The sequence below is a fragment of the Panicum virgatum genome, unplaced genomic scaffold, assembly GCF_016808335.1.
Source record: "Panicum virgatum strain AP13 unplaced genomic scaffold, P.virgatum_v5 scaffold_5947, whole genome shotgun sequence".
NCBI classification, from domain to species: domain Eukaryota; kingdom Viridiplantae; phylum Streptophyta; class Magnoliopsida; order Poales; family Poaceae; genus Panicum; species Panicum virgatum.
This window is the reverse complement of record NW_024376717.1, coordinates 3,693-28,901: the sequence shown is the minus strand read 5'-3', so window position 1 is coordinate 28,901 and position 25,209 is coordinate 3,693. Positions and strand designations below refer to the sequence as shown.

General features: G+C 44.4%; 1 protein-coding gene and 1 non-coding gene across 2 annotated transcripts; both read right to left on the bottom strand.

The window, feature by feature from the left end:
• Positions 1 to 10,304: 10,304 nt before the first annotated feature.
• On the bottom strand, positions 10,305 to 10,390 carry LOC120694432. Its single transcript, XR_005683486.1, has one exon. It is a non-coding gene; the product is annotated as a small nucleolar RNA Z102/R77 (small nucleolar RNA).
• Positions 10,391 to 20,050: 9,660 nt separating this feature from the next.
• Positions 20,051 to 22,868, bottom strand: LOC120694431 (putative disease resistance protein RGA1). Its single transcript, XM_039977544.1, has 4 exons — positions 22,307 to 22,868; positions 21,720 to 22,265; positions 21,161 to 21,639; positions 20,051 to 20,182 (listed from the first exon to the last, which is right to left on the bottom strand). The coding sequence occupies exons 1-4, from the start codon at positions 22,866 to 22,868 to the stop codon at positions 20,051 to 20,053; spliced, it is 1,719 nt and encodes a 572-aa protein (XP_039833478.1).
• Between the last annotated feature and the right edge of the window lie 2,341 nt (positions 22,869 to 25,209).

The window sequence follows — 25,209 nt, the reverse complement described above, 5'->3', positions numbered from 1 at the left end:
AATATGGATATACTCTTATATATATACTGTCTCTGGATCTTAAGAAAACCCAAGCATGTGTTTAACATCTATATATTTTAATCGAACCAAGCAACATAGGTGTACGTTTACAAGTACAAAATTCAAGTTTTTTTAAACGTATGTTTTATAAGCACATGTATTTGTACCAGTCAAATAATGTAAGTTTGTTACGAGATCAATAGTCTATTATCTCAAGATGTGCCACGGAATGTTTTGTGAAAATTTAATTTGTAGATGGCTCGTCGGTGGATGTATACCATGAAAAGGACGGAGAGGCTTTCCGTGTTGAATTGGATAAATTCATTGATGATTGCGAAGATGGATGCGAGGATCAAGGGGGTTTCTGGTATATGTTGCCCTTATAGGAAGTGTAAAAATCAGAAGGTCTGGGCAGACACAGTCACCATCAGGTCACACGTGATCATTGAAGGATTTGTTGATGACTACTCCACTTGGGTCCATCATGGAGAGCATGACACTCCTTCTGATGCGATGATAGTGAAACATTCTTCGATGCCGACCTTCACATGACGTGTTCTCGTGTTGATGGAAATGATGACGGCGGTGGTGGATACATAAGCATACCTTCGGGGAGTTTAGAAGGCCAATATGGTGATGATGATAGTGATGCAGATGAGCTGGAACAAATGCTGAAGCACTTTAAGGCGGATGTCCTTATTGGGAGCGCGAAAGGGTTAGAGCATTTCAAGGTGGTAGAGGATGCTGCACACCATAGCGTGTACGAGAAAGGGGGTGTCCAACTCATTGGTCTGAGCTACGGTTTGTACTCGAGCTGTTGATTCTGAAGGCCAAGTACGGATGGTCTGACTCTAGCTTCAACGATCTGATGAAACTCTTATCCTGGTTGCTTCCGAAGCCTAACTTTGTGCCTGAGAACATGTACTAGGCAAAGAAGATTATTAGCCCATTCACAATGGGAATTGAGAGAATACATGCCTGCCCGAACTACAGGATACTATATCGAGGGGAAACATTTGGGAAACTAGAGAAATGTCCAACATGTGGCACTAGTTGTTACAAGCAAAATGACATTTACAAGGACGATGATCAAGCATCCTCCAAAAGGAAGAAGAGGAAGAAAAAGTGTGTGCCTGAACCTTCCGAAGAAGATACATGCTTAGGCATAGACGTGAACAAGAGGAGATTCCCCAAATTGGTTATGTGGTACCTCAATCCAATCGACCGCTTAAGGCGTATGTTTGCAAACCTTCGAGAAGGAAAGCTGATGTGTTGGTGGCATGAAGAGCGGATTCAAGACGAGGGTAAGCTTTCACACCCAGCCGATGGCACGCAGTGGAAAAGGTTTGATGAGATGTACCCCGAGTTTGCGAATTACCCAAGGAATGTGAGGTTTGCACTAAGGACAGACGGAATGAATCCTTTTGGGGAAAGAAACAGCATACACAGCACATGGGCAGTTATATTGACCATATACAACCTACCCGACCTGGCTTTAACAGAAGAGGAAGTACATAATGTGTGTATTCTGATACAAGGGCCGAAACAACCGGGCAGTGATATAGATGTCTTCCTTGAGCCATCTGACGCTTGGGAATGAGGGTGTGTGAATGTGGGACGAGTATGCTAAGGACCACTTCACATGCAGAGGAATATTAATCGTTACCATTAATGACTACCCGGCATTGTTCTCGATCTCTGGACAGATCAAAGGAAGACGGGATGTTTAGTATGGCTGGATGGGCACGATGTTTGTATACCTGGATGGTTCAAAAAAAATTTTGTGTATCTGAAGTACCGCCGGTTCCTTGTTGAAAGGCACAAATACTGCAGGAAGGCGTTTTACGCCCTCTTTGATGGTAAGGCAGAGTCAGGTTCAATACCAATAAGAAACACAACAGCAATATGTTTTTGATATGGTAGGAAGATAAACATCAGCTATGGCAAGAAGATCAAGATAACTAAAGCCCCTATATAGGGCATGCCTTTCAAGAAGATGTCAATGTTCTTTAAGTATTTGCCATACTGGAAGGACTTGGAGGTTCCACATGCCATCGATGCTATGCACATAAAGAAGAACGTGTTCGATAGCACTATTGTTTGTTGATGGATGTAAAAGGCAAGACAAAGGATGGCTTGAGGTCACGTTGAGACCTCGTGGAACATGCGAATGGGAAAATTATGCTGCCAGCCGCTAGCTACAACCTGACATTAGGAGAGAAAAGGGAACTTTGCCTATGTCTACGTCGTCTAAAAGTGCCAACCGGGCTGTCATCTAAAATAAAGAAGCTAGTATCCATGAAAATATTTATCGCTAAGTGGATACAACGCTCACGATTGTCACATGATGCTAACGGTATTCCTCGCGGTTGCTATAAGGGTTGCCATGCCTGCGTTTGTGCGTATGGTAATAACTCGGATGGTCTACTTCTTTAGCAAAATCTCACAAAAGGAAATTCATTTAGATGAATTGGATTCACTGCAATAGTTCTGCATGGAGACTATGGCCTAGCTAGAGATGTGTTTTCCTCCATCACTTTTCAACATAATGCCACACCTCATGGTACATATGGTCGACCAGATCCATGCACTTGGTCCTACCTACTTACATGAAATGTGGGCATACGAGCGTTTCATGGCGACTCTAAACCGCTATGTTCTCAATTGTGCTTGTCCTGAGGGGTTCATGATAGAGGCTTATTGCACCGAAGAGATTGTAGAATACTATCAGGATTACTTGGTGGACAAGAAAGGTATTGGCGTGATTGCATCTCGTCACACGGGAAAGTTAGAAGGGAAAGGAACGAGGGGGAGGAAAACATTCGTTGATAGGGCATACCATCAAGTGGCAAGCTCTCATTTCAGTGTCCTACACCAGTTAGAGATTATGTCTCCGTTCATCGAGCAGCACCTTAATATTGTTCGCGCAGAAAGCAACAGCCGATCAGATGCTTGGGTCATGAAGGAGCACAAACAACGATTCGCCACCTGGCTCATGGACCAAAACATAGAGGAGGGAACAACTGTTGAGGGAGTCACATTGAAACTGCTGGCTTTGGGTCCTTTTGCACAGGTCAGGACATGGCAGGCATACGATATTAATGGGTATACATTTACACATTTGCCAAGGATAAGAAAAGTGTCTGCCAAACAGTGGAGTTCGGATAGACGCCATCGATGACACGACGGGAAACAAGGTCATATTTTTGGCCTTATAGAGGACATATGGGAGCTTGACTATGGAAGGACCATTCAGATTCCTGTGTTTTAGGTAACAATGGGTCAAACACCCACAAGGTGTAGAGGTGGACAACTACGGCCTGACGATTGTTGACCTGGCCAAAGTTGGCTACAAAGATGACCCTTGGGTACTCGCCAAATGAGTTGCACAGGTTGTATATGTCCTTGACCCAAGCCAGAAGATCGAGAAGCACATAGTTGCCTCGGACAAACAGACTATTATCGGGGTTGATGGTCGTGAACGATGTGGATGCCTTCAATGACTATGATGACATGCAGGTCTTCACAGATCTACCAACCAAGATCAAGATTGTAGAAGCAAGCATAAAGGATGTTTAAACCATGGTCCTGGCTGGATGGAGAGACAAGATTTGTAACCGCCTAATGCACTATTGTTATTTAATTTCACATTGTAACCTTTGCACGTCAAATATTTTGAGTTTGATCAAAATTGTCTTCTATTTTTCAAAAACAAGTAAATATTAAGGAAGTAAATATAAAAAAGGATTGTAACAAGTAATATAAGATAATTATGTATAAAAGAAGTAAATAAAAGACAATATAAACAAGAAAATATGAAAAGGAGTAATATAAAATAAGGGAAATAACAAGTAAATATAAGATAATTATGTATAAAAGAAGTAAATAAAAAATTATATAAAAACAAGAAAATATGAATAAGTAAATTATAAATTATAAATAAGTTAGCAGCAGCAGTTGACGCTATCCACCGCGGCTGCTAAGTGACTTAGCAGCAGCGGTTGGAAAGTCCACCGCTGCTGCTAACTATGGGCAGCCGGCTCCACTCCACTTATCAGCAGCGGTGGACAATTTATCCACCGCTGCTGCTATATGTTTAGCAGCAGCGGTGGATTACGTTCACCGATTCTGATAGTGTCCCATATTTTTTTCAACATCGATTTTAGTTTTTAAACAGTGTCTTTGTGACCCTCCACCAAAAGTTGTTTTGGTTTTTTGCTCCTCTTGGGCCTATAAATACCCTCCAGTGCCCCCACCTCTTGCCAAGCTACATCAGTAGAAACAATGCCTCACATATTCTTCTCCTCCTTCCTTGCCTTTCTGCTTATTGGGATAGGTTGCATGTAATGCAAACTCCAAGTTGTGGAAAAATCCTAATCTCTCGCCGGATGCAACTATTCCGGTGGGAGTTCCAGGTTGTGGAAAAATCCTAATGGATTTATTCCATAACCAGTTGCCTTGCAGCTGCCCTACCCTCCTTTATAGAACTTGCAGGTGGTGTACATCTCAGCTAATATGAGTCCTACCCACCGGCTGAGAAAATACTCACTGAGGTGTACACCACCTGCAAGTTCTACAAAGGCGGTTGCAAATCCATCAAGTTAGTGGATAAATTGTGTGTATGTTGACATTTTTTTATAGTTGTGGAGAAAATGCTTGCTGAGATGACTATAACATGAGTACATGGCAAATGTGTTCTTGTTGTTTAAGGTATGATATTGCAAGAATATATAAAAGTAGAGGGGTAAATAGAAGAACTAAATATAAAAGAAATAAATAGAAGTAAAGGAGTAAATAGAAGAATTAAATATAGAAGAAATGTATTCTTGATGCAGGTTGGAGAAATGTATTATAGAATAAATATAATAGTATAAGGCACTTAGCAGCAGCGGTTGGAAAAATTCACCGCTGCTGGTAAGTGAGGGTGGCCGGACCCACTCCATTAGCAGCAGTGGTGGACATTTACTACCGCTGCTGCTACGAGACTTAGCAGCAGCGGTTGGAAAGGTGCACCGCTGCTGCTAACTGTGGGCGGCCGGCCCCACTCCAGTTAGCAGCAGCGGTTGACCCTATCCCTAAAATCCACATATTGCCGGTGTTTCTTTCATATGGCTTCCACTCACCACCTGGGTCACTTGTGAAGTTAGCCTCATCGTCTAAGTTTCAACGTGATACATAGTTCACTTTATCCTTTTCATGTGGGGGCTTGCTATTATCTTAGTATAGCATATTTATTGAACTAGAGAACTTATTTGCATTTTTTTTTGTCAACACTACAATATTTTATGAATTTAATTGTATTTTTGATGGTTTACTGCAAAAAGAAATTAACAATACACAAATAGCCTCGGAAAATAAATATATTTTGTGGAGGGGTATCATATGTCCATATAGCATCCCAAAAAGTTTGGACAAGAAAATCCATATGTTGCCGGTGTTTCTTTCATATGGCTTCCACTCGCCACGTGGATTACTTGTGAAGTTAGCCTCATCGTCTAAGTTTCAACGTGATACATAGTTCACTTTATCCTTTTCATGTGGAGGCTTGATATTACCTTAGTATAGCATGTTTATTGAACTAGATAACTTATTTGCATTTTTTGGTCAATACTACAATATTTTATGAATTTAATTGCATTTTTAATGATTTACTGCAAAAAGAAATTAATAATACACAAATAGCCTCGGAAAATAAATATATTTGGTGGAGGGGTAACATATGTGCTCCATGAAACATCTCAATTAATAATGCAATACACAACGTTTCTGTATATGTATAAATCACTAATAATGTTTGCTTTATCAACTATTAATTCCCGAAAATCCCTATGTATTGTTGGCCCCTAACTGAAAGGCATCTTATGAACGTTGTGGCCGACCTCTGCCGTTTCACAATGCACGAAGTATGCAACCGGCAAGGTCGGTTCTTTGATCCAGAGTCATACCTAACACGCGACGACAAATTCAAACGGCTTATCGACTGGGAGCACCATTCATTTTAATGAACTTGTATTAATTATTTCTGTGCAGCCTTCTGTGCATATATTGTATGTTTGTATATATGTGTAAATATATATATGTATATCTGGTGAAGCTGGATGTATATAGGATAACAAATGTGTGTTAACTTTGTCACAGCTTTATTATCGCATGTGTTAGAGAAAAAGCAACGAAAATGCATTTCAATTATATATTCGAGGTGTGCTACAATACCGGTGATCCCATTTTGTTGATGTGTTTCGAAAATACTAAATATCTGCATTTCAAATCAAATGGCAAATGCTATCACAAATAGCGGGAACCAAATGCTTTTAAAATGGCGGGAAACATAAACAGAGCAGGACATTCAAATGTTGCGCCAATATTCAAACATTAGCAGAGGCGGTGGAAAATTCATTACACTGCCTCTGCTACAGAGTTAGCAGAGGCGGTGGGTACAACCCACCGCCTCTGCTAGACCAAATAGCAGAGACGGTGCACAGAGTCCACCGCCTCTGCTAAGTACATAGTAGAGGCGGTTCGAATCACTGCTGCTGCTAGCTTCGGGTTAGTAGCAACACTAGCGCAGCAGCGGATCTTTCCACCGCCTCTGCTGTGGCCTCTGGGACCGCCTCTGTAGTGCGTTTGTGTACTAGTGGCACTCTCGCCCTCCACAATGCTGGAGATTATTTTAACTTGTATGTTTTATGTTTGGCTTGCACTAGACCGTCGATCTAGGCTCTCGCACAGGTTGGATTCTTTAGAAACAGGTATGCCCACAAATCCAACGCAACATACGCATCTCCGCAACACTTAGTTGTTGAATATGTCTTCTTTTAGTGAGCCAACACTCTGCACAGTACAACATCGCAGGTCTAATAGCCGTCCTATAGAACTTGCCTTTTAGCTTTTGTGGTACCCTCCTGTCACATAGAACACCAGATGCTTGACGCCATTTCATCCATCCTGCTTTGATTCTATGGCTCACATCTTCATCGACATCCCCATCTTTTTGTAGCATCGATCCCAAGTATAAAAAAGTATCCTTCTTGGGCACTACCTAACTTTCCAAACTCACATCTCCTTCCTCTTGTCTAGCAGTAACGAAGTCACATCTCATATATTCAGTTTTAGTCCTACTAATTCTAAAACCTTTCGACTCTAGAGTCTGCTGCCACAACTCTAGTTTCCTATTTACTCTTGCTTGGCTTTCATCCACTAGTACTACATCATCAGCAAACAACATGCACCATGGGATATCTCCTTGTATATCCCTTGTGACCTCATCCATCACCAAGGCAAAAAGGTAAGGGCTCAAAGCTGATCCTTGATGTAGTCCTATGTTGATTAGGAAGTCACTTGTGTCACCGTCATTTCTTCGAATACTAGTCACAACATTGTTGTACATGTCTGTAAGGAAAATGGACCCCTACCCATTATACCTTAAAGGTTTTGGGGTTTGATGACAACATTAACCAATGGGACTAAGATTGTGTCATGTTGTATGTGATTAAGTCCCAGGGATGAAGATGATGGCTTGGTGTGTAAAACACCTCATTGAAGGCATCAAAAGGCTATAGAAGAGGTACAAGTGAAGACTAAGCAAAGACCCAAGTCACGGCAAAGAAATACGGTGAGAGGACAAAGCTGCAGAATCAACTTTCACACGACGGACGGTCCGCCGTGTAACGGTGGACGGTCTGGCGTCCACGGACCTGCGGCTGCATGGCATCTGACAACAGCCCGGCGACAAAGTCTACAAAAGATGGACGGTCCAGCGTGCAACGCCGGACGGTTCGTCACTACACAACGGACTACAGCGGCCGAGAACGCGAAGGAAGGAAGGAGCGGCTAAGTTACACACGACAGACGGTCCATCGCTACACGATGGATGACAAGGAACGAGAGATATTCAAGACAGCAGGCAAAGCAACTCTACACGACGAACGGTTAGGACTTTATGATTTTCCCCCCCTCTTAGGCGTCCGGTTCACTTTCAATGTCCTTAATGAAGGCCACATACTTTGTTAGGACTTTATGATTTTCCAAAGCCCACCGCATAACCTTCCTTGGTATCTTATCATAAGCCTTCTCTAAGTCTATGAAAACCATGTGTAGGTCTTTCTTTAGCTCCCTATGCCGCTCCATAACTTGTCTTAAAAGAAAAATTGCTTCTATGGTTGATCTCCCTGGCATGAACCCAAATTGGTTCATGGTAATACACATCAATCTTCTCAAACGATGCTCTATAACTCTCTCCCATAGCTTCATCATATGGCTCATCAGCTTAATCCCTCTGTAGTTAGTGCAGCTTTTGATATCTCCCTTGTTCTTGACGATTGGTACTAATATACTTCTCCTTCACTCTTTGGGAATCTTGTTCGATCGCACAATCTGGTTAAAAAGCTTTGTTAGCCAAACAATAGCTATATCTCCTAGGCATCTCCACACCTCAATTGGGACCGCACCAGGGCCCAGTGCCTTGCCCCCTTTCATCCTTTTTATGGCTTCTCTAACCTCAAACTCTTGAATCCTACGCACAAAGTGTCTATTGCCATCATCAAAGGAGTCGTCCAACTCAATGGACGTGCTCTCACTCTCCCCATTGAACATGTTATCAAAGTACTCACGCCACCTTAGTTTGATGTCCTCCTCCGTAACCAAGAGTTGATCCCTTGCATCCTTAATACACTTGACTTGATTGAGGTCCATTATCTTCCTATCACGAACCCTAGCCATCTTGTAAACGTCCTTCTCTCCTTCCTTTGTACTCAGCCTTTGGTAAAGGTCATCATATGCTCTGCCCTTTGCCTCACTCACTACTCGCTTTGCAAACTTCTTTGCCACCTTGTACCTCTCTATGTTATCTGTACTCCTATCATAGAACACACATTTGTATCGCTCTTTCTTCTCCTTAAGGGCCTTTTGTACATCCTCGCTCCACCACCAAGTCTCTTTAGTTGCACCTTTGCTCCCTTTGGTAACACCAAGCACTTCCGCAGCCACCTTCCTAATGCAAGTTGCCATCTTCTTCCACGTGTTGTTTGCATCTTCCCCTTCTTCCCAAGAGCCCTCCGTGATAACCCTTCTCTTAAAGTCTTCCGACGCCGCCTCTTTTAGTTTCCACCACTTCGTTCTCACGGCTTTGACTTGTTCATCCCATCTGGTACGTAGACGAAAGCGGAAATCAGCCACACGAGCTTGTGTTGAGAGACAACACACTCTCCCGGTATTACCTTACAATCCAAGCATGTCCTCTTATCCTCTCTTCTTTTGAGAATGAAGTCAATCTGACAAGCGTGATGGCCACTACAGAAGGTCACCTCCCTAAAGAAGTTGTTGGCTACCATCAGATTGTAAGCTATAGCAAAGTCTAAGACTTCCTCTCCCTCCTGATTCCTACTACCATACCCAAACCCTCCATGTGCCACCTCGTAACTTGCATTAGACAACCCTACATGGCCATTGAGATCTCCTTCTATGAAAAGCTTCTCACTGGTGGGTACCCGCTCTAACCAAGCTATCTAGGTCATCCCAAAACTGCCTCTTTGTACTCTCATCATGGCCTACCTGGGGAGCATACGCACTTATAACGTTGAAGACTAAGTCACCAACAACAAGCTTGACTAGGATGATCCTACCCCCAGCCTCTTGACGTCCACCACTCCATTTTTCAGACTCTTGTCAATCAAGATGCCCACTCCATTTTTGTTTGCAACTGTTCCTGTGTACCAAAGCTTGAAGCCTGTGTTCTCCACCTCCTTCGCTTTCTGACCCTTCCATTTCGTCTCCTGGACGCATAGGATATTTACACGTCTCCTAATCGCTGTGTCAACTAACTCTCTTAACGTACCTGTGAGGGACCCTACATTCCAGCTACCTAGATGGATCCTAGTTGGCACGACTAGCTTCCTTACCCCTCGCACTAGCCGAGTCAGGTGCGAAGACCCTTGCTCATTTAGCACTACACCCAGGAGACGATGTAGCGCGCCACTGAGGAAGCGACGACCCGATCCTTGCCCACTTAACACCGCGTCCAGATCACGATACGGCGCGGCACCAAGGGGGTGATGGCCCGGCCCTTGCTCATTTAACACCATACCCGGGTTGCGATATGGCGCGCAGCTAAGAGGGTTACGCCCCAATGGTTTTCTCTTGGGTTTCATCTCCATAAGAGTAGCTGGGTTCTACATTGGCTCGCCACGCCTAACACAACCCTCCTCCTTTATCCGGGCTTGGGACCGGCATTGTTGAAACATCGTTGAAACAACACGGCAGAGATAAAATAAAGGCTTCAACGGTTTCAAAAAATTAGATTGTGAAGGAAATGATCAGATAGAGCTAATACAGTTTGAACCATCATGGTGGCCAATAAAACCAATAGGGAAAAAATTTGATCATCACACCATCATGGTGGCCAATAAAACCAATAGGGAAAAAATTTGATCATCACACCATCTCCTCATAGAAAAAACAGCACTGCTACATACAAAAAGTAGAACCAGGACCAAAGAAAAAAGCTCACCCAGAATTCAGTATACAAACATGGCACACAAGCAGAAAGATTGAGAGACTGAAGAGTTGTGACCCATCTGCATACATCAACAGCAGTCTTCCCACTCATAGGAGAAGCAGGAAAAGGGAAGAAAGATTTCAAACAAGGTGCACTAGCACGAACTTGAAGGATCGTCCAACTAATTAGTGCACTGACGTAGCTATTCATAGTAGTTAATAGTTGTGCACTTGTGCTAGCTCCTGATTGTGTGTTGTCCATTCAAATGATAATAAGTATATACTAGAAACACAGCGCGGCTTTGCCGCACCCTCAATGGAGTTGACCAGTACACTATGTCAATATTAGCAAGATCAAACATATTAATCCCACTTGGCAGCTGTTGGAGCTCCGTTTTTCTTGTTCTGCCTTGTAAATTTTACCTTCGCCCCTCTGGGCGTTTCCTACTTTTCAATATAACATGCAGCTCTCCTGCAGGTTCATTAAAAAAACAGATTAATCCCATGTTTTAATGGTTCCATAGCCTATTCTGAGTATATAGTTAGCTGTTGCATACGTAGGATGATCATATTGCAAAAGGACAATGTTGTGTAATAATAAAAAGGTAAATTTGTCACCTGAGTTAAAATCTGATGGCCAGCTTAAGATTTGGGTCAGACAATTCCGTCTTGTGCATTGTTATTGTTCTGGAGCAACTCGATGTTTCATTAGAGTATTGTTCCTCGTATGGAAGCATTTGCCTAGATCCAGCATTCAAGTGCACTTGTTGGCCTATCTCGCCCGACCCCTAGCAAGAAAATGTGTCTATCAAAGTGAAGTACCAGAGTGAACCAATCCATGATAATATAAAGATTAACTATCACAATGCTATGATGGCACCAAAATGCTAAGCAACATGCTACATGTATAGAACTATAGATGGCACTCAATCAGGTGGTCTTCTTCTGCTCAGTAGTTTGATATCTTTGGGATCAGCTTGCATGCTCTGAAAGTTACAGTATAGTAGGAAGTATAGATCATAAGGTAAAATAGCAATAAAAATTTTAATTTGTGATACTTAGCCCACTCATTTTTGCATAAGGACAATACAAAGCATTGTAGCATTAAGATTCAAATCACAGTGAATCAGTGATGCTTTAGCATCAAAGGGTTAACAGACAGGAAAGTATGAAGAACTGATTCGGGGGAGAGTATAAGCAAAAGTAGCTTACTCGTTGTCATAGTTTGTGCCTGGACAGTCAGCCTTTGTGCATGTATCTTTGGAATAATGAAAATTCAGTACTGGCAGATTCCTTATCATATTGTCCCACTAGTATCTTTGTGATGTTATGAAGGCATAGAGATTTATTTATTGTTTCTTTTCTTTAACTTCAACATGGCTCATGTTGTCCAATGCACGCTGGTACTGTGACCAATATTGCCTGAACACACTAGTATTATGGCCAACTATGAACATGAGAAAAATTACAATGCAAAACTCTCAAATAAGATTTATAGTTTGCATGTGTTAGCTAGGAGTACTCAGTTTTAGTTTGTATGTTTGGAAAAAATCAATCTTTTTGTTCAGGCAATTCCCTATTATTTTGAAAGAATGTTGTTTGACAGTTCAGGGTGGAAGCTCATTTAGCAAGGTAATATACAATGTAATCGTAGTCTTCAGTTGGCCTTGCACAACGGACAACGAGATGCAAGCGACTACTAATTTACAATTAAAGTACCAGAAACGCTAACAAAGGTCGTACAAGTAGGGTAGCCTTTGTTACCTATTCCATGTTTGAATTTCAGTACCTTGTGAAGCATATTAAGTCTACGGATATTAAAAATAGTAGCATAGCATTGTCCATTGAAATCACTGGATCAAAATATAAGGCCATTATACCTAGAAATAATTTTTGCCTAAAGGAATAGCGAGTGGCTCAAGTAATCAGTGGACCGGTTCTGCCTACTTACTGGACAAATAAAGCCTTGATCACTGCGATCTAAACGGACATATTATTAGTCGACATTCTGTCGAACACATGCAGCGTGTATCAGACATTTGGCAAGCTAGCATATCTATGACAGTAGGTGTGCGCCGAAGACAGTGCTGCTGTTACTATCCAGGCAGCTGCCCAGGCGCCGGGAGGACCCGCGGAGCACCGGCCTTCTTCGTCGCTCGGTGCTCGCACCTTGCTCTTCACCAGCGTGTGGACAGCTGGGCGCCTCCACGGGCAGTGGGATGAGGGTGCCAAACGACGGTTGCTCTGGCGCAGGTGGGGGGGGGGGGGTGGCGCCGGTGGAGCCGAGGGAGGAGGCAAAGCCCGGCCCTGTGGCGCAGCGTCCCGAGCACGGGCCCCGTAGCCGGGAGCAGTGGGATGTGACGAGGGGTTCTGCGGGCGTTGGAGGGGTGCGATAGGAAGGGGGATGGCGCCGCATGTCCGGCGCCGTGGGTCCTATGGGTGGCTGCAGTGCCCTCGTCCTCTCCTTGCTATAGCCTATAGGTAACAAGCATAACCATACTAGATAGACTAGCCAAGAGTATTCGCATTCTTATGACACCAGCCGATCAACCCGTGACAGTGCATTGGCTAGTTTTTGTAACGTGAAATAATTAGTTTTTTGGGGTATGATGATACATTGAATGTAATATTTTAGCTTCCTTTGGACGAAAATTGAGGTGAAAAGACAAGCAGATAAGATTGATAAAGAGTAAAATACATCTCCGGTCCCTAAACTTGTCACGCTGTGTCATCCCGGTCCCCGAACTCTGAAAGTAGCTGATTGGGTCCCTAAACTCAGTTCGGGTCTCAACGAGGTCCAAACGGGTATGCCACCTTGGACTGTCATGTGGGACCCCCACGCACACCCTCCTCTTCCCCCCACCAATCCCCTATCTTTTCCTCCCGAATCCATTCGTTCCTCTTTGAACAGACTTCGGCGGCCGTCAAACTGTGTGGCCGTTGCCTTCTTCTTTTGTTCCTATGCGGCGGCCACCATGGGAGAGGTCCGACGTCTGCAGGAGGGGTACGCGTGGGCGGACTTGGCGTTGCTGGAGCCGACAGGCGCCGCGGGGCGCGGGCGCGTGCGCGGCGTGGGGCGTCGCGTGGTGTTCCTAGTGTTGCGGCAGGGCGCGGGCACCGTGCAGTGCGTGGTGGCCGGCGGGGACGACACGGTTCGCGGCGAGGCTGAGCTGGGAGTTCGTGTGGACGTCGCCGGCGTCGTGTCGCTGCCGGGGGAGCCCGTCCGCGGCTCCACCCTGCAGGTGGAGATCCAAGTGGAGAAGCTCCACTGAGTCTGAGCAGGGCTGTCCCCAGTTGCACTACTGAACTTATTGTTTGCAGGAGTAGGTCACTTGTTTTTGCCTGGATTAACATGCTAGTAGTATGTGCTACTTGGTCAACTTTTCAATATAGAAACTAAATTTGAGGTTCTGCTTGTGTGTTAGCCGAAGGTTATAGCTTCAATCCTTAAGGACACAATACTTTAAAAAAGGGCAAATTGCATATCTGCCCTCGTTTGTACCTACAACTGTATGTTTGCCCCTTCTTTTTAAGGTTTGCATGTTTGCCCCTGTTTTTCATGTGTGAATCATCCGTTTGCCCCTGATTTCCAACGGCGTCCACCGAGGCAGCTTCCAGCGAATAAAGAAAAGGAAGTATGGAAAATCTAGATAGGAAATGTCTCTCCTACCCCTGCTCTGTTGGCTCTCTCATTGGGGGAGGACCGGCGGAGGTGGCAGAAGATTGAGGCGCGGGGGAAAGGCAGAGGGGCGAAGGGAGCGGGTGGGGCTGCTTGGGCGGCCGGAGTCGTGCGGGGGTCGGGAGGCCGCGCCCGCCCGCTAGTAGTGCGGAGGAGCAGGCGGAGCCCGTGGCCACCGACGGCGCGGAGGAACGGGCGGATCTTGTGGCAGCCTGCGAGCGTCGCCTCTCTCCTCCCCCGCGCCCTCGTCCCGCGCCGGCGAGCGTCGCCTCTCCGCCTCTTCCTGCCTCGCCGCCACCGGGGTGAAGACAGGGACGAGGCCCGTGGCGCCGGCCATGGGCCTGGCCCGCTCCTCCTCACGACGGCGGCTAGCAGGAGCGGAGGTGGCGCGCTGTCCCGCCGAGCGCCTTGGTCTTCCCGCTCGACGCCAACAGCTTGCTCCGCGACTGCCAGCGCACGCCGCCGGAGGTCCGGAGCTCGACCGCCAGCACCCCAGCTGAATGCTAGCGCGCCGGCGGTGAAGGACCTGGGCTGGCGGCCGTGCGCGACGCGGAAGCAGTGGCTCAGGTCGCCCGTGAGCGTAGAGAAGGCGGCGACGCCACCACCGCCGTCATCGCCGCAGCGGCCGCGCCAGTCCCACGCGGCAATGGCGTCGTTGAGGGGCGCGTGGGCGAGGCTGCGCACTGGGGCCCGCTCCTCCAGCATCCAGTTGTACACCCGCGCGGCGGCGCCGGGCGCGGCCAGCTGCCTCCCAGTCCCACGCCGACGAGCGCCGTAGAGCGCCGCCTCCTCCTCCGCCGGTGAGCGGATGTCTTTGACTCTTTGTTGATGCTGACGAGTGGGTCCCACAAGGGCTTATGTGTCTTTTCAACTGCCATTTAACACCGTCACCGGCTCTTAACAGAATAGGGGCAACTGGAAGCTTTAGATTCAAAAAAAAAGGGGCAAACATGCAATGTAAAAAAAAGGGGGCCAAACATGCAATCAGAGGACGAAATGAGGGTAGTTTTGCAATAGCCCCTTTAGAAAAAAAGATTGAAATTGTGCAAACAGTGCTTCTGTAATCCTTATAGGTTTAAATCACCATTCAACGGGTTACTTACCGTCGATTTGATGATGTTCCTATGTGAAATATTGATGTATCGGTAGGAAATTAATATAATCTTTGAGTGTGAAATACCGGTGTATTTTCACTTTATACATTCGCAGAAATCAAATAATTACTACAATTCATAGTAATTTCACTTGTTATATTTATGGTTTTGTTGTCGTGTTTTTCATTCTATCATAATTGTTTCTAGCAATTGATGGGTATTACGGTTGCTAGAGATAAAGAGGCTAATTTAACACTCAGATTTTATTTTATTGTTTTATGCTTCTATTTGTAGGAAGTTTATTTGACACTCAGATTTGGGCAGGAAACTGCCGTATTTCAGAGTAGGTCGAGCTAACGTCATTGTGGAGTCCGGTGCCACGTTAGCTAACGAGTCTGCCCTATGCCCGTTTGGACCTCGATGAGACCCAAACATAGATTAGGGACTGGGATAGTCACTTTGAGACTTTAGGGACTGGGATGACATAGCGTGACAAGTTTAGGGACCGGAGATGGATTTTACTCATTGATAAAGGAGGCAGAAGTAGAGAAACTGGTGCAGTAGAATTTCCATGCATGTTCGTCTTTGCAACACAGTCGGATATGAAACCTCGTCACCATTAATCAAGTTTCGTTATCACATAGTATTAGTAGTCTCTTTTTACCACATTAATCAGCCCCGTACCGAACGTAACATTTGGTCACCAAAGCTCGCATAGAGAAAACCCGGAAAAAAATAAAGAGTTTTAGGCGTGATTATTGTAGGGGTAGCAATATTTTAGTAAGCTCTAGTACACTTTTTAGTTGCCCGTTGCTTAGGGGCGTATCCGCGTATGGTTCTACATATTTTAATAGAAAAGGAAAAAAAGTGTCCAAGTTGTGTATCGATCCTTGTTGGATCTGCTAGTGGATCAACTATGTGGGAATAGAAGGCTAGGTAGCTGATGTTAATCCAATGTCTATGGTTGATCATGGTTTAAAATAGAAGGACAGATGTTTCTGATTATTGTGGGATTTTTTAGATTTTTTCTTTTTCTAATGCGTCTCGTAAACAGTGCATCTTTTTAGACCTCTAATTAGTAATAGTAAGATTATTCAAAAACGTACGAGACTACTAGGCTTAAAATTCTAAAGTCCCATAGCATATATGTAAAGATGTAGCTAGGTATAGAACTAGAACACGCAACACCAATTGATACATGATCTAGCAATTACGACACGATTTTTGGTACCTCCGCGCCCACCAAACTTCTTGGGCTCGCAGCGCCTGGGGTCGGCGACGAGGAGGGTGCGGTCATAGCGGCCGAAAGATGTCCTTGACCTCCTTCTTGGTGGCCTTGTCGACGTACTTTTTGGCTGTGGGTGTCGCCGTTCACCTTGATGAGTCCATGCCTCGGCCACGGCCATCTTCTTCCGTCTTGGGGTTCAAAACCAACCGTAATGCAGAAGAAGCAGAATCAATTCAAGATAAACAGAAAGGAAAAGATATAAAGGTGAAATCCGAACAATGTCTCACGGGCCACACATTTCGCCCAACAAGTGGTGTGCATCGCCAATTGCCGTGTTCACGCGGCCACCTAGCCATGCCTTGGCACACCCACCATACCTTGGCTAGCTGCGACCACCCTTGCATAGTTGTGCTACCACGCGCAGACGCCGGGCCGCGCCATGGCAGAGGCGGCAACCGGCAAGTCGGAGGCTAGTCGCCCCTGGCTTGCTCCATCTCTCCAGGAGCATCCATAATCCATTAGCTTGTAACCGAGCAAGTAGAGCAGAATGTTTTCTCCCCCTTTTCTGAAACCGCAATGAAATATCGTTTGTGAATGAAACCAAACAAGCACTGCTTGTTCCGGCAAATACACTGGATCTGAGAAAATAGGGTTGTGTGGTGGATACAGTACAATACAAACAACCGAATATGGAGAACAAACCGTGCAGGTGCAGCTCAGCAGATTGCTTCATGGCGTGAGGCAGCAAAGGAAGCTCTCACAGGCTGCCTGCTTGAGTACATAGGCAGGATCGAAGTAGTTAGACAGAAAACTAACCAGTGCATCTCTTCGTGGCAAAGCAGAGGCCACTCGACAAAATCAACTTCAAAGGTTGCGATGGATTGGTTGACGTCATACAGCGTCAAGATCTTGATCTACCTCTTCACCCATGCAGATGCAGGTCTTTCATCTTGACCGACAGGCTGATCATGGGCTTCCGCTTAACCCTGCAATTAATAGGCAAGCAGTAATTAAAATTCACGTAGAAATTATCGCTTATTTTGTTATGATTAGTTTTATCGTTAAAGATAGTTTGAACATGAGATATTTTGTTAAAGATAGTTTGAACAGAGAAAGGAAATTAGGACTATATGTTACAGGAATTAGTTAAAAAGAAAAGAAGAACGGGATGCATCCTCAATTCGCGGGCCGGTGGCAATTACCCCGTAGCATCTGCTGTGGGCATGGAAGGGAGAACTGACTGACATGTTCATCAGATGAGCAATTAGATTAGTCGATGTAGTCCATGATTTTGGTCTATTGATATCCAACAAAATTGGATCTATACTCAACAATTATCTGGAATGTGCACGCGGAAGTGAAATTGGAGATTAGAAATCAGTAAATCAAAACCAAATCGAAACAATATATTCATATATGATGGGATTTCCTCCAACGCGCAGCAACAGAAAAAGGGCTGGCTGATAATAGTCCCCATGTGTTTGTCCCCACACGATACCGGGGAATTTAGATGGTATATCGAGTCCATTTCCAAACAAAACAAGCGGGCCAGTTCTTCGATTTGGCCCCAGCCGTGAGTGGTTGAGTGAGATGATCCGCAAGCTAAAAAAGGATTTAGTTATCCAGCTACTGTTGTCATCCTCATTTTCCTTCATAGATCATACGTCTGTAATGCATTGTATGTCCCAGAATAGGTCCCATTCTTCTACCCGGGCCTTTCCCTTCTTAAACCAGGGTTTTCCCCATTGACGCAAATCCATTTGAGAGCTGTCTTTCTTTGATGGTAGTGTCCTTTCTTCACGCTCACCCCCGTGGGAGTCTGGGCCGTGTCTCAGTCCCAGTGTGGCTGATCATCCGAAAAGAGGACGGAGCAGTGATATCACCGTTGTGCTTACCGACAACATGGACCCCGTCTGTAATTGAGAGCCCACTAGATCCATTTTTGATTCACCCGGAAGATCGTCTCTTTGCACATGAGATGCGTACTTTGGCCGGCTATGGAAAGAAAAAGCTTCCTTCATCGGCCAGGGTACTCCTGAAATCTATCTCAGTAGGGAAAAGAGGAGTTATGGTATAGAAAGCAGATACTAGAGTGGGACCCTCCATTGCATCGGGTCAAGCAGAAAAAGGACTGATGTCTTGGGGCGCGGGTTCCGACGTGCCCAGAGGCCAGAGGCGAATCCGTTCATGGTCTATTGGATTGATGTATTTCATCAGTTTGCGGAAACTAGGCTAAACCCATTCAACTGCTGTAAAAAGGTCTGACGAATGGAACTTTCCAACCTTCGAGAAAAGGTCCCATCCTTCAATATCATGATTGTGTCAACTTTCAGCAGCGAATTCCCCATACAGATAGAGGCGCCTATCAAAAAGATAGTCACCTACTTTAATGCCTGCTTTTTACTACACTCCTTGCTTCTGGGGACATTGATCTGAAACGGTGGAATTCAAATCCCTTCGGACCCAGGATAATCTGACTTATACCGAGTATCCAGTCAAAATTTTGGATACACTAGAGAGAATTACTCGGAGTAAGAGGATACGAATGTGTAAGGTTCAGTGGAGTCATCATGCAGAGGATGAGGCTACTTGGGAAAGAGAAGATGAGTTACAGGCAGAATTCTCTCAGCTCTTTGCTAGCCTAGCCGAATCTTGAGGACAAGATTCCTTTTAAGGGGGGTAGGTTTGTAACACCCGTATTTTCAAATTAGGAGCCTAAATAAATTTAATTAGGTTTTCTGTAGGTTCGATAAGGTAGTGCTCACTTCGGTCAACTCTCCATTATCTTTCTTTGGTTGAGTGGAAAGTACGGTACTAGTTCAGTGATAGTGACTGTAGCAAATGGTAAAAAAATGATAGTTGGTTTCGATCCCTCCGGTGATGCCAGAAGTTGTTTTGATATACGATTTTATCCGGTTCCTAGCGGTATAGCTAAGAGTAAGCTATGTCGGAAGCTGCTAAGTGGAAGAAGTCCATAGGCGGTCATCACCAAGACCTAACGAGAGATCTCCCTTTCTTCTTTTCCTTGTGCAAGTCAACCTCTGACCACTACATAGGAGCGACAGAAAAGAAAGCCAAGCCATCAAAAGGAAAGGTGGACTGCTGAGGAGTTTATTCGTAGGGGATACTATGGAGGTCATGCTGATGTCATCATTCTGGGAAAAAAGGGTGGGCCCTAGATGCGCTAGCAATCGGCACATTAGGGGAGTACTTGCCCGGGTATAGTTGACCTAGTATCATACAGACTTATTATCAGTGCTCCAAGCCCCATGTGTTCTAGGGCTAAGACTACGTTGGTGCTACGGAGCCCGAAAAGGGGTTGTAGATACTGCTGTATGGCATAGAATTCCTAAACCCCCTCTCTCGAACTGGGCTTTTAACCTAAAGGTCGCAGGTTCAAGTCCTGCTATACCCAAAAAAAACCACTCTTGTATACACACACACACACACACACACACACACACACACACACACGGATGATTCAATGTTGCAAAAAAAGTCAACCGCGACAAATATTTAAATTCGGAGGGAGTAGAAAAAAAGGGCCCATGACTCACCTCAATCAATCCACACATCAAGGATGTGGGAAATGAGGTGCCAGTCCTTCCCCTTTCCTTCCTCGGAGCGCCTCGCCAGATCAGGGCACTTCTTGATCACCAATTTCTTCAGAGTGGTGAGGCATTTTATACCCTATGGCAAGGATTTTATTCCCTGACAGTCAATGATCTCCAATTTCTTCAGAGCGGTGAAGCCTTTTATGCCCTCTGGCAAGGATACGATTCCTCCTAACCTAGAGATGCATAGCTTTTCAAGGGAGGCCAGGCTTTCCATCCCCTGCGGAAAGGATGTGATGCGTGGGCAGCTGTCGATGTAGAGCTCTTTAAGAGACGTGAGCCGGCACATGGATTCGGGAAAGCAAGCCAGCCCATCCAACCCAGAAATGTGGAGTTTGCATAGAGCACAGAGATATCCCAGCCATTCAGGCAGCTCATGAAGTGCATGACATGCATGAATCCTGAGATCCTCAAGTGATGTGATATGCTGATGCTGCAGCAATTGGGGAAGGCTCTTTATTTTGGGCAGCCATTCAACATGTAGAGTTCGAAGAGAACAGAGCTCGCCCAAGCATTCCGGCAACTGCTTAAGTCCATCGCACGTTCCTATCCGTAGCACCTGGAGGGATGTGAGTTGCCCCATTGCTTGAGGAAGGCTACTAAGGCGACAGCAGTTCAGAATGTTTAGCTCTTGTAGATATCGAAGCTCCCCTAGTGCATTATCCATGAGAAAAGTCTTCAATAATTCCCATGCTGTCATGTGTTGCACCACCTCCCACTCACGTCCGGTGTTTTGTAGGTGGCTATGATAGAAGAATGAATTGGACCTCTCGAAATGGAATTGGCAGTGGTAATTAGATTCTGTGGTCCACTTCCCAGCACACTCAGACAACTTCCAATGCTTCAGGTGACAAGACAAAGGTAGGAATGTCTTGATCTTCAATGTAAGACAATTTGATATATTCAGACATGTCAAGCAATTACCAACTCGGACCTGTCCCGAGTGAGGTGCACAATTGCTGCAGTTTCCTCCCTCTTCTCCATCAGACATGGTCCTCTCTGCTACCAACCACACTTCTTCCAATCTAGGTAGATCATCCATTAATAACTTCACCAGTGAAGGAAATGGGCCACAGCTTATGCTCTCAAGAGAAGGCATCTTGTGCAGCTCAAGCTCCTCCAGACAAGGAAGTTCCACAAGCCCTTGTAGATGCTTCAATCCTTGGAAATCAGATAGCTTCATCGCCCTCAAAAATTGGAAGCAAGCTTGCCCCTTTACTTCAGTACCAACAACCTGATTCTGCATCCACCATGCATATTTCTCGCCTGAGTACCCACAAATTTCTAGCTCTTTAATCCCAGCTGGCGGTTCTAGGCCATCAAGTACAGCCTCCTCCAACATAGTGTCCACCTTTTCATTAAAGAAAAACTCAGTGTTCACCTCACCTTTCTGACGCATCTTCCATTCTAGCTTCAACCTCTGTAAATTTGTCTTCTCTTTCAAGCATGCCTTATGTGCATCATCTTTCTCCAACACATGTGAAATACCTCTGATAATTAGACCTTCACTATTCCTACCTACATTTGCGAGCTCTGATATTCCAGCAAACTTTTAGCGTTACCCACAACAAATAAGGGCAACTTTTGTAGTTGACTGCTGAATTGTCCAATGCCTATAGGCATCCCTCTCAATTCTTCACAATCTTTCAGGTTCAAAACTTGAAGCCTCTCAAACTTGACAATGCCATCAGGCAGCTCTACCAGCTTCCTACAGCCTTCGAGGTTCAAAACTTGAAGCTTCTCCAACTTGCTAGTGCCTTCAGGTAGATTTACCAGTTCCCCACGATTTTCCAAGTTCAAAACTTGAAGCTTCTCCAAGTTGTTAATTTCTTTAGGTAGCTCTACTAGCTGCACACAATATTCTAGGTTCAAAAATTGAAGCTTATCCAAATTTCCGATGCCTTTGGGCAACTCTACCAGCCTATAACAATTACGTAGACTCAAACATTGTAGATTTCTCAATTTTGTTATAACTACTGGTAGCTCCTTAATCTTGGTATGATCTAGTTTAAGAACTCTTAGCTTTTTATTTCTACCAATAGAATTTGACAAGGCTGCAAGCTCCATGCACTGGCAAAGATAAATGCTTGAAAGCATATTACAGTCACCAATTGAATCTGGTAAAAGTATCTGGGGTATTTTGTGGAACTGCTTGCATCCTTTGGCACATTAGTTGAAATTTGCTCATCCAAGATGAACTTGGCAAGATCATGAAGCAAATCATGCATCTCGCAACACACTCTCCCAAAATATTCCTTCACATCCTGGAGAAAAGAAACTTGCACAAGTGAATTGAAGCACTCGTCGCCAACATCCTCCAAGCAATTGTAACCATGAGTCAAACTAATCACATTGTGAGCAATCCATTGGTCAACCAATTGTTGTTTATCGAGCGGAAGGCCTTTAGGAAACAATGAACATATTGTGAAGCACCGTTTCAGATGGGATGGTAAATGGGAATAGCTCAACATCAAGCTTGCTAATACTCTATGCTCTTTATCCTCAGCATCTAGTAGATTACTGTCTCTCACGGCCTTCCATTGTTCTATACGTGTCTTGCCACGAAGGACATTTGCAAGAACTTTAATTGCAAGTGGCACCCCACCACATTTATTCACAATCTCTCTCCCAACTTCCAATAATTCAGAGTCCAAACCTTTTATGTCCTCACCAATGATCTGAGTGAACACTGTCCAGCTATCATCCTTAGACAAGGACGACAACTTCGACAGATCTGTTGATTCCACTGCATTCTGCAACATTTCTATTGCGACTTGTCAACAAAATACTACTTCCAGGTGCTCCTCTCTTTATATATAACATAAAATCTTCCCATTGACTTCGGTCCACAGTCCAGACATCATCTAATACAAGCAAATACCTCTTTCCAGTCAATGTATCTGCTATAGTTTGAATTATGTTCTGTATGGAATGATGTTCAGATTTTTGATAAGTAATGGCTTCAAACATCTTCATCATAAGCTGTTGGACATCAAATTCTTGGGGCACATGAACCCATATTCTTACTTCAAAATGATCCTTTACTGGTGTTACCATCACCGAAAAACTAGGTTAGACAAGGCAGTTTTCCCAGAGCCACCAAGCCCAATTATGGAGACTATCTTGATTATCTGTTGGTTATTTTTGTCCACCAGTTTAGATATTATTTCCTGCTTTTCTCGCTCTCTTCCACATATTATTGATGCCACAGCAACATTTGGCACTGTTGGAGTTGCCTTGGCAGTCCTGTTCATGTGTGGAACAGGATGACCTTCCGGCAAACTGTTTACTATTGCACTGAAGTCAGTTCTTTGCTTCACTATTGCATCAAATCTATTCTTTATAGCCTTGATCTTGAGGGCAGCCTTGAATTGAAACAGATATGATTTTGGTTTTGTGCAGAGACATTTTGACACAATATTGTTGGCAACTTCAGCTTCATGCTTCTCAGCCTCTAGATGGAACTCATCAACAATATCATCAATGTCGTATGCGACGTGTTTCAATTTTCTGATGAAAAATTGATCATTATCCGTTGTTTTACATCCTGCTTTTTCTAGCCAGGAGCTGATATCCTCAAATCGACCCTTGAGATCCTGGAGATCCATTGTCACACCCACTATAGAGCTGTACTGCTTCAACATCGATGGAGCTAACTTGTTTGCCAAAATTTTCAAAATTGCAGACACAGCAGCACCTTCGATACAGGCCATCATTTATTTTGAAAGTGTCTCCTTTCCCAAAAATCTTGCAGACCAAATTGAACATGAGCTGCTACTTTTGAAACAAAAAAAATGATCTGCAAAAACTAGCTGTACTCTCAATAAATTATGGGTTATGCATGTTCCAAACTAACTGAATCCTATGGCGCTTTTTTCATGCATGATTGTTTCTTTGTTATTTTGCTAACATGATGTATGACTGGCACCATCTGATACACCTATATGAAACAGTAGTTGATGACATTGATGTCTGACCTGGGAAAACAGGTAGACTGCTAGCCTGAAGCTGAGCTCTTTAGCCTTTTAGTCTTTGAGCTGCACAACTGTGGCCGCAAACAGTCTCGTCTAGCCTTCTTGTTCCTGTTATCACATGAAACAAGAAGCATTATATATACGAGGGGATTTCGTACTTTGGAGCATGTAAAAGAGAAAGGTAACAGTGTTTAAGATTAACGTACCATAGCCTCGATTCACAAAGGAGCAGATGAGGATCTCGAACAGATGGCTGATTAGTTCCTCAAGATGAACATACCATAGCCTCTAGCTCGGACGAATCAACTCTAATTACTCTTATTTCCTACTTGTGATGTGTGACTTCTGAGTTCCTGGATTTAGTACCTAACAATAGGCAGGATAATAATACATTTTTATTTACTGAAAACAGTTGCACTGAAAGCAGAAAGTGTGGATGTTGATGGTAATTGATGAACTTAACAGGAGTATGGATCGAGCAAGAAAAAACAAAACAAAGGACTTGAGTAGTCTTTGGTTAGAACAAAACATATACTAGGATAGTAAGCTAGTTGCACGAGAGTAATTACTTTTTTAGTTACCCTCTGTCATGTAACTAACTAAGCCGGATTGCACTCGTCTTACTGGTCCGAGCTAAGTCGCAACATGCTTAATAATCATAGTTGTAACCAGGGTATTGAAGCGGTTGCAATTGTGGTGTCAGGCCAATTGCAACTCAGCATATTCTCTAGTTGTAACTGGAATCGCTTTATTGGTCCTAGTTGCAACCGATTTAAAGATCCTAGTTGTAATTACGGCGGCAGTGAAGCGGTTGCAGTCACGCACGGGATTTGGCCAATTGCGACTGAGTATATTCCTTAGTTGTAATTGCAATCGCCTCGTCGGTCCTAGATGCAACGGTTTTAATGATCCTAGTTGTAACTGGGACATTGAAATGGTTTGTAGTTGTGGATGAGAACAACTGCAACTGAGCATCTTACTATTACTAATTGGAGATGAAAAGCATGCACGGCTTATGAAGCGCTCTAGAAAAAAAGAAAAAAGTCTAGAAAATCCCACAATAATCAGAAACACCTCGCCTTCTATTTATATCCATGATTATTAGTAGCCATTGGTGACCCATCTCCCA

Bases quoted from the DNA above. Each gene is read 5' to 3' on its own strand.
- LOC120694431 (XM_039977544.1), bottom strand. From the start codon at position 22,868: ATGTTGCAGAATGCAGTGGAATCAACAGATCTGTCGAAGTTGTCGTCC. The intron at 21,640-21,719 runs GCATTGGACAAT...CTGGAATATCAG, and splicing joins ATTGAGAGGGATGCCTATAG to AGCTCGCAAATGTAGGTAGG. The intron at 20,183-21,160 runs GTGAAGTTATTA...TCCTTGCCATAG, and splicing joins GTGGCCCATTTCCTTCACTG to GGTATAAAATGCCTCACCAC.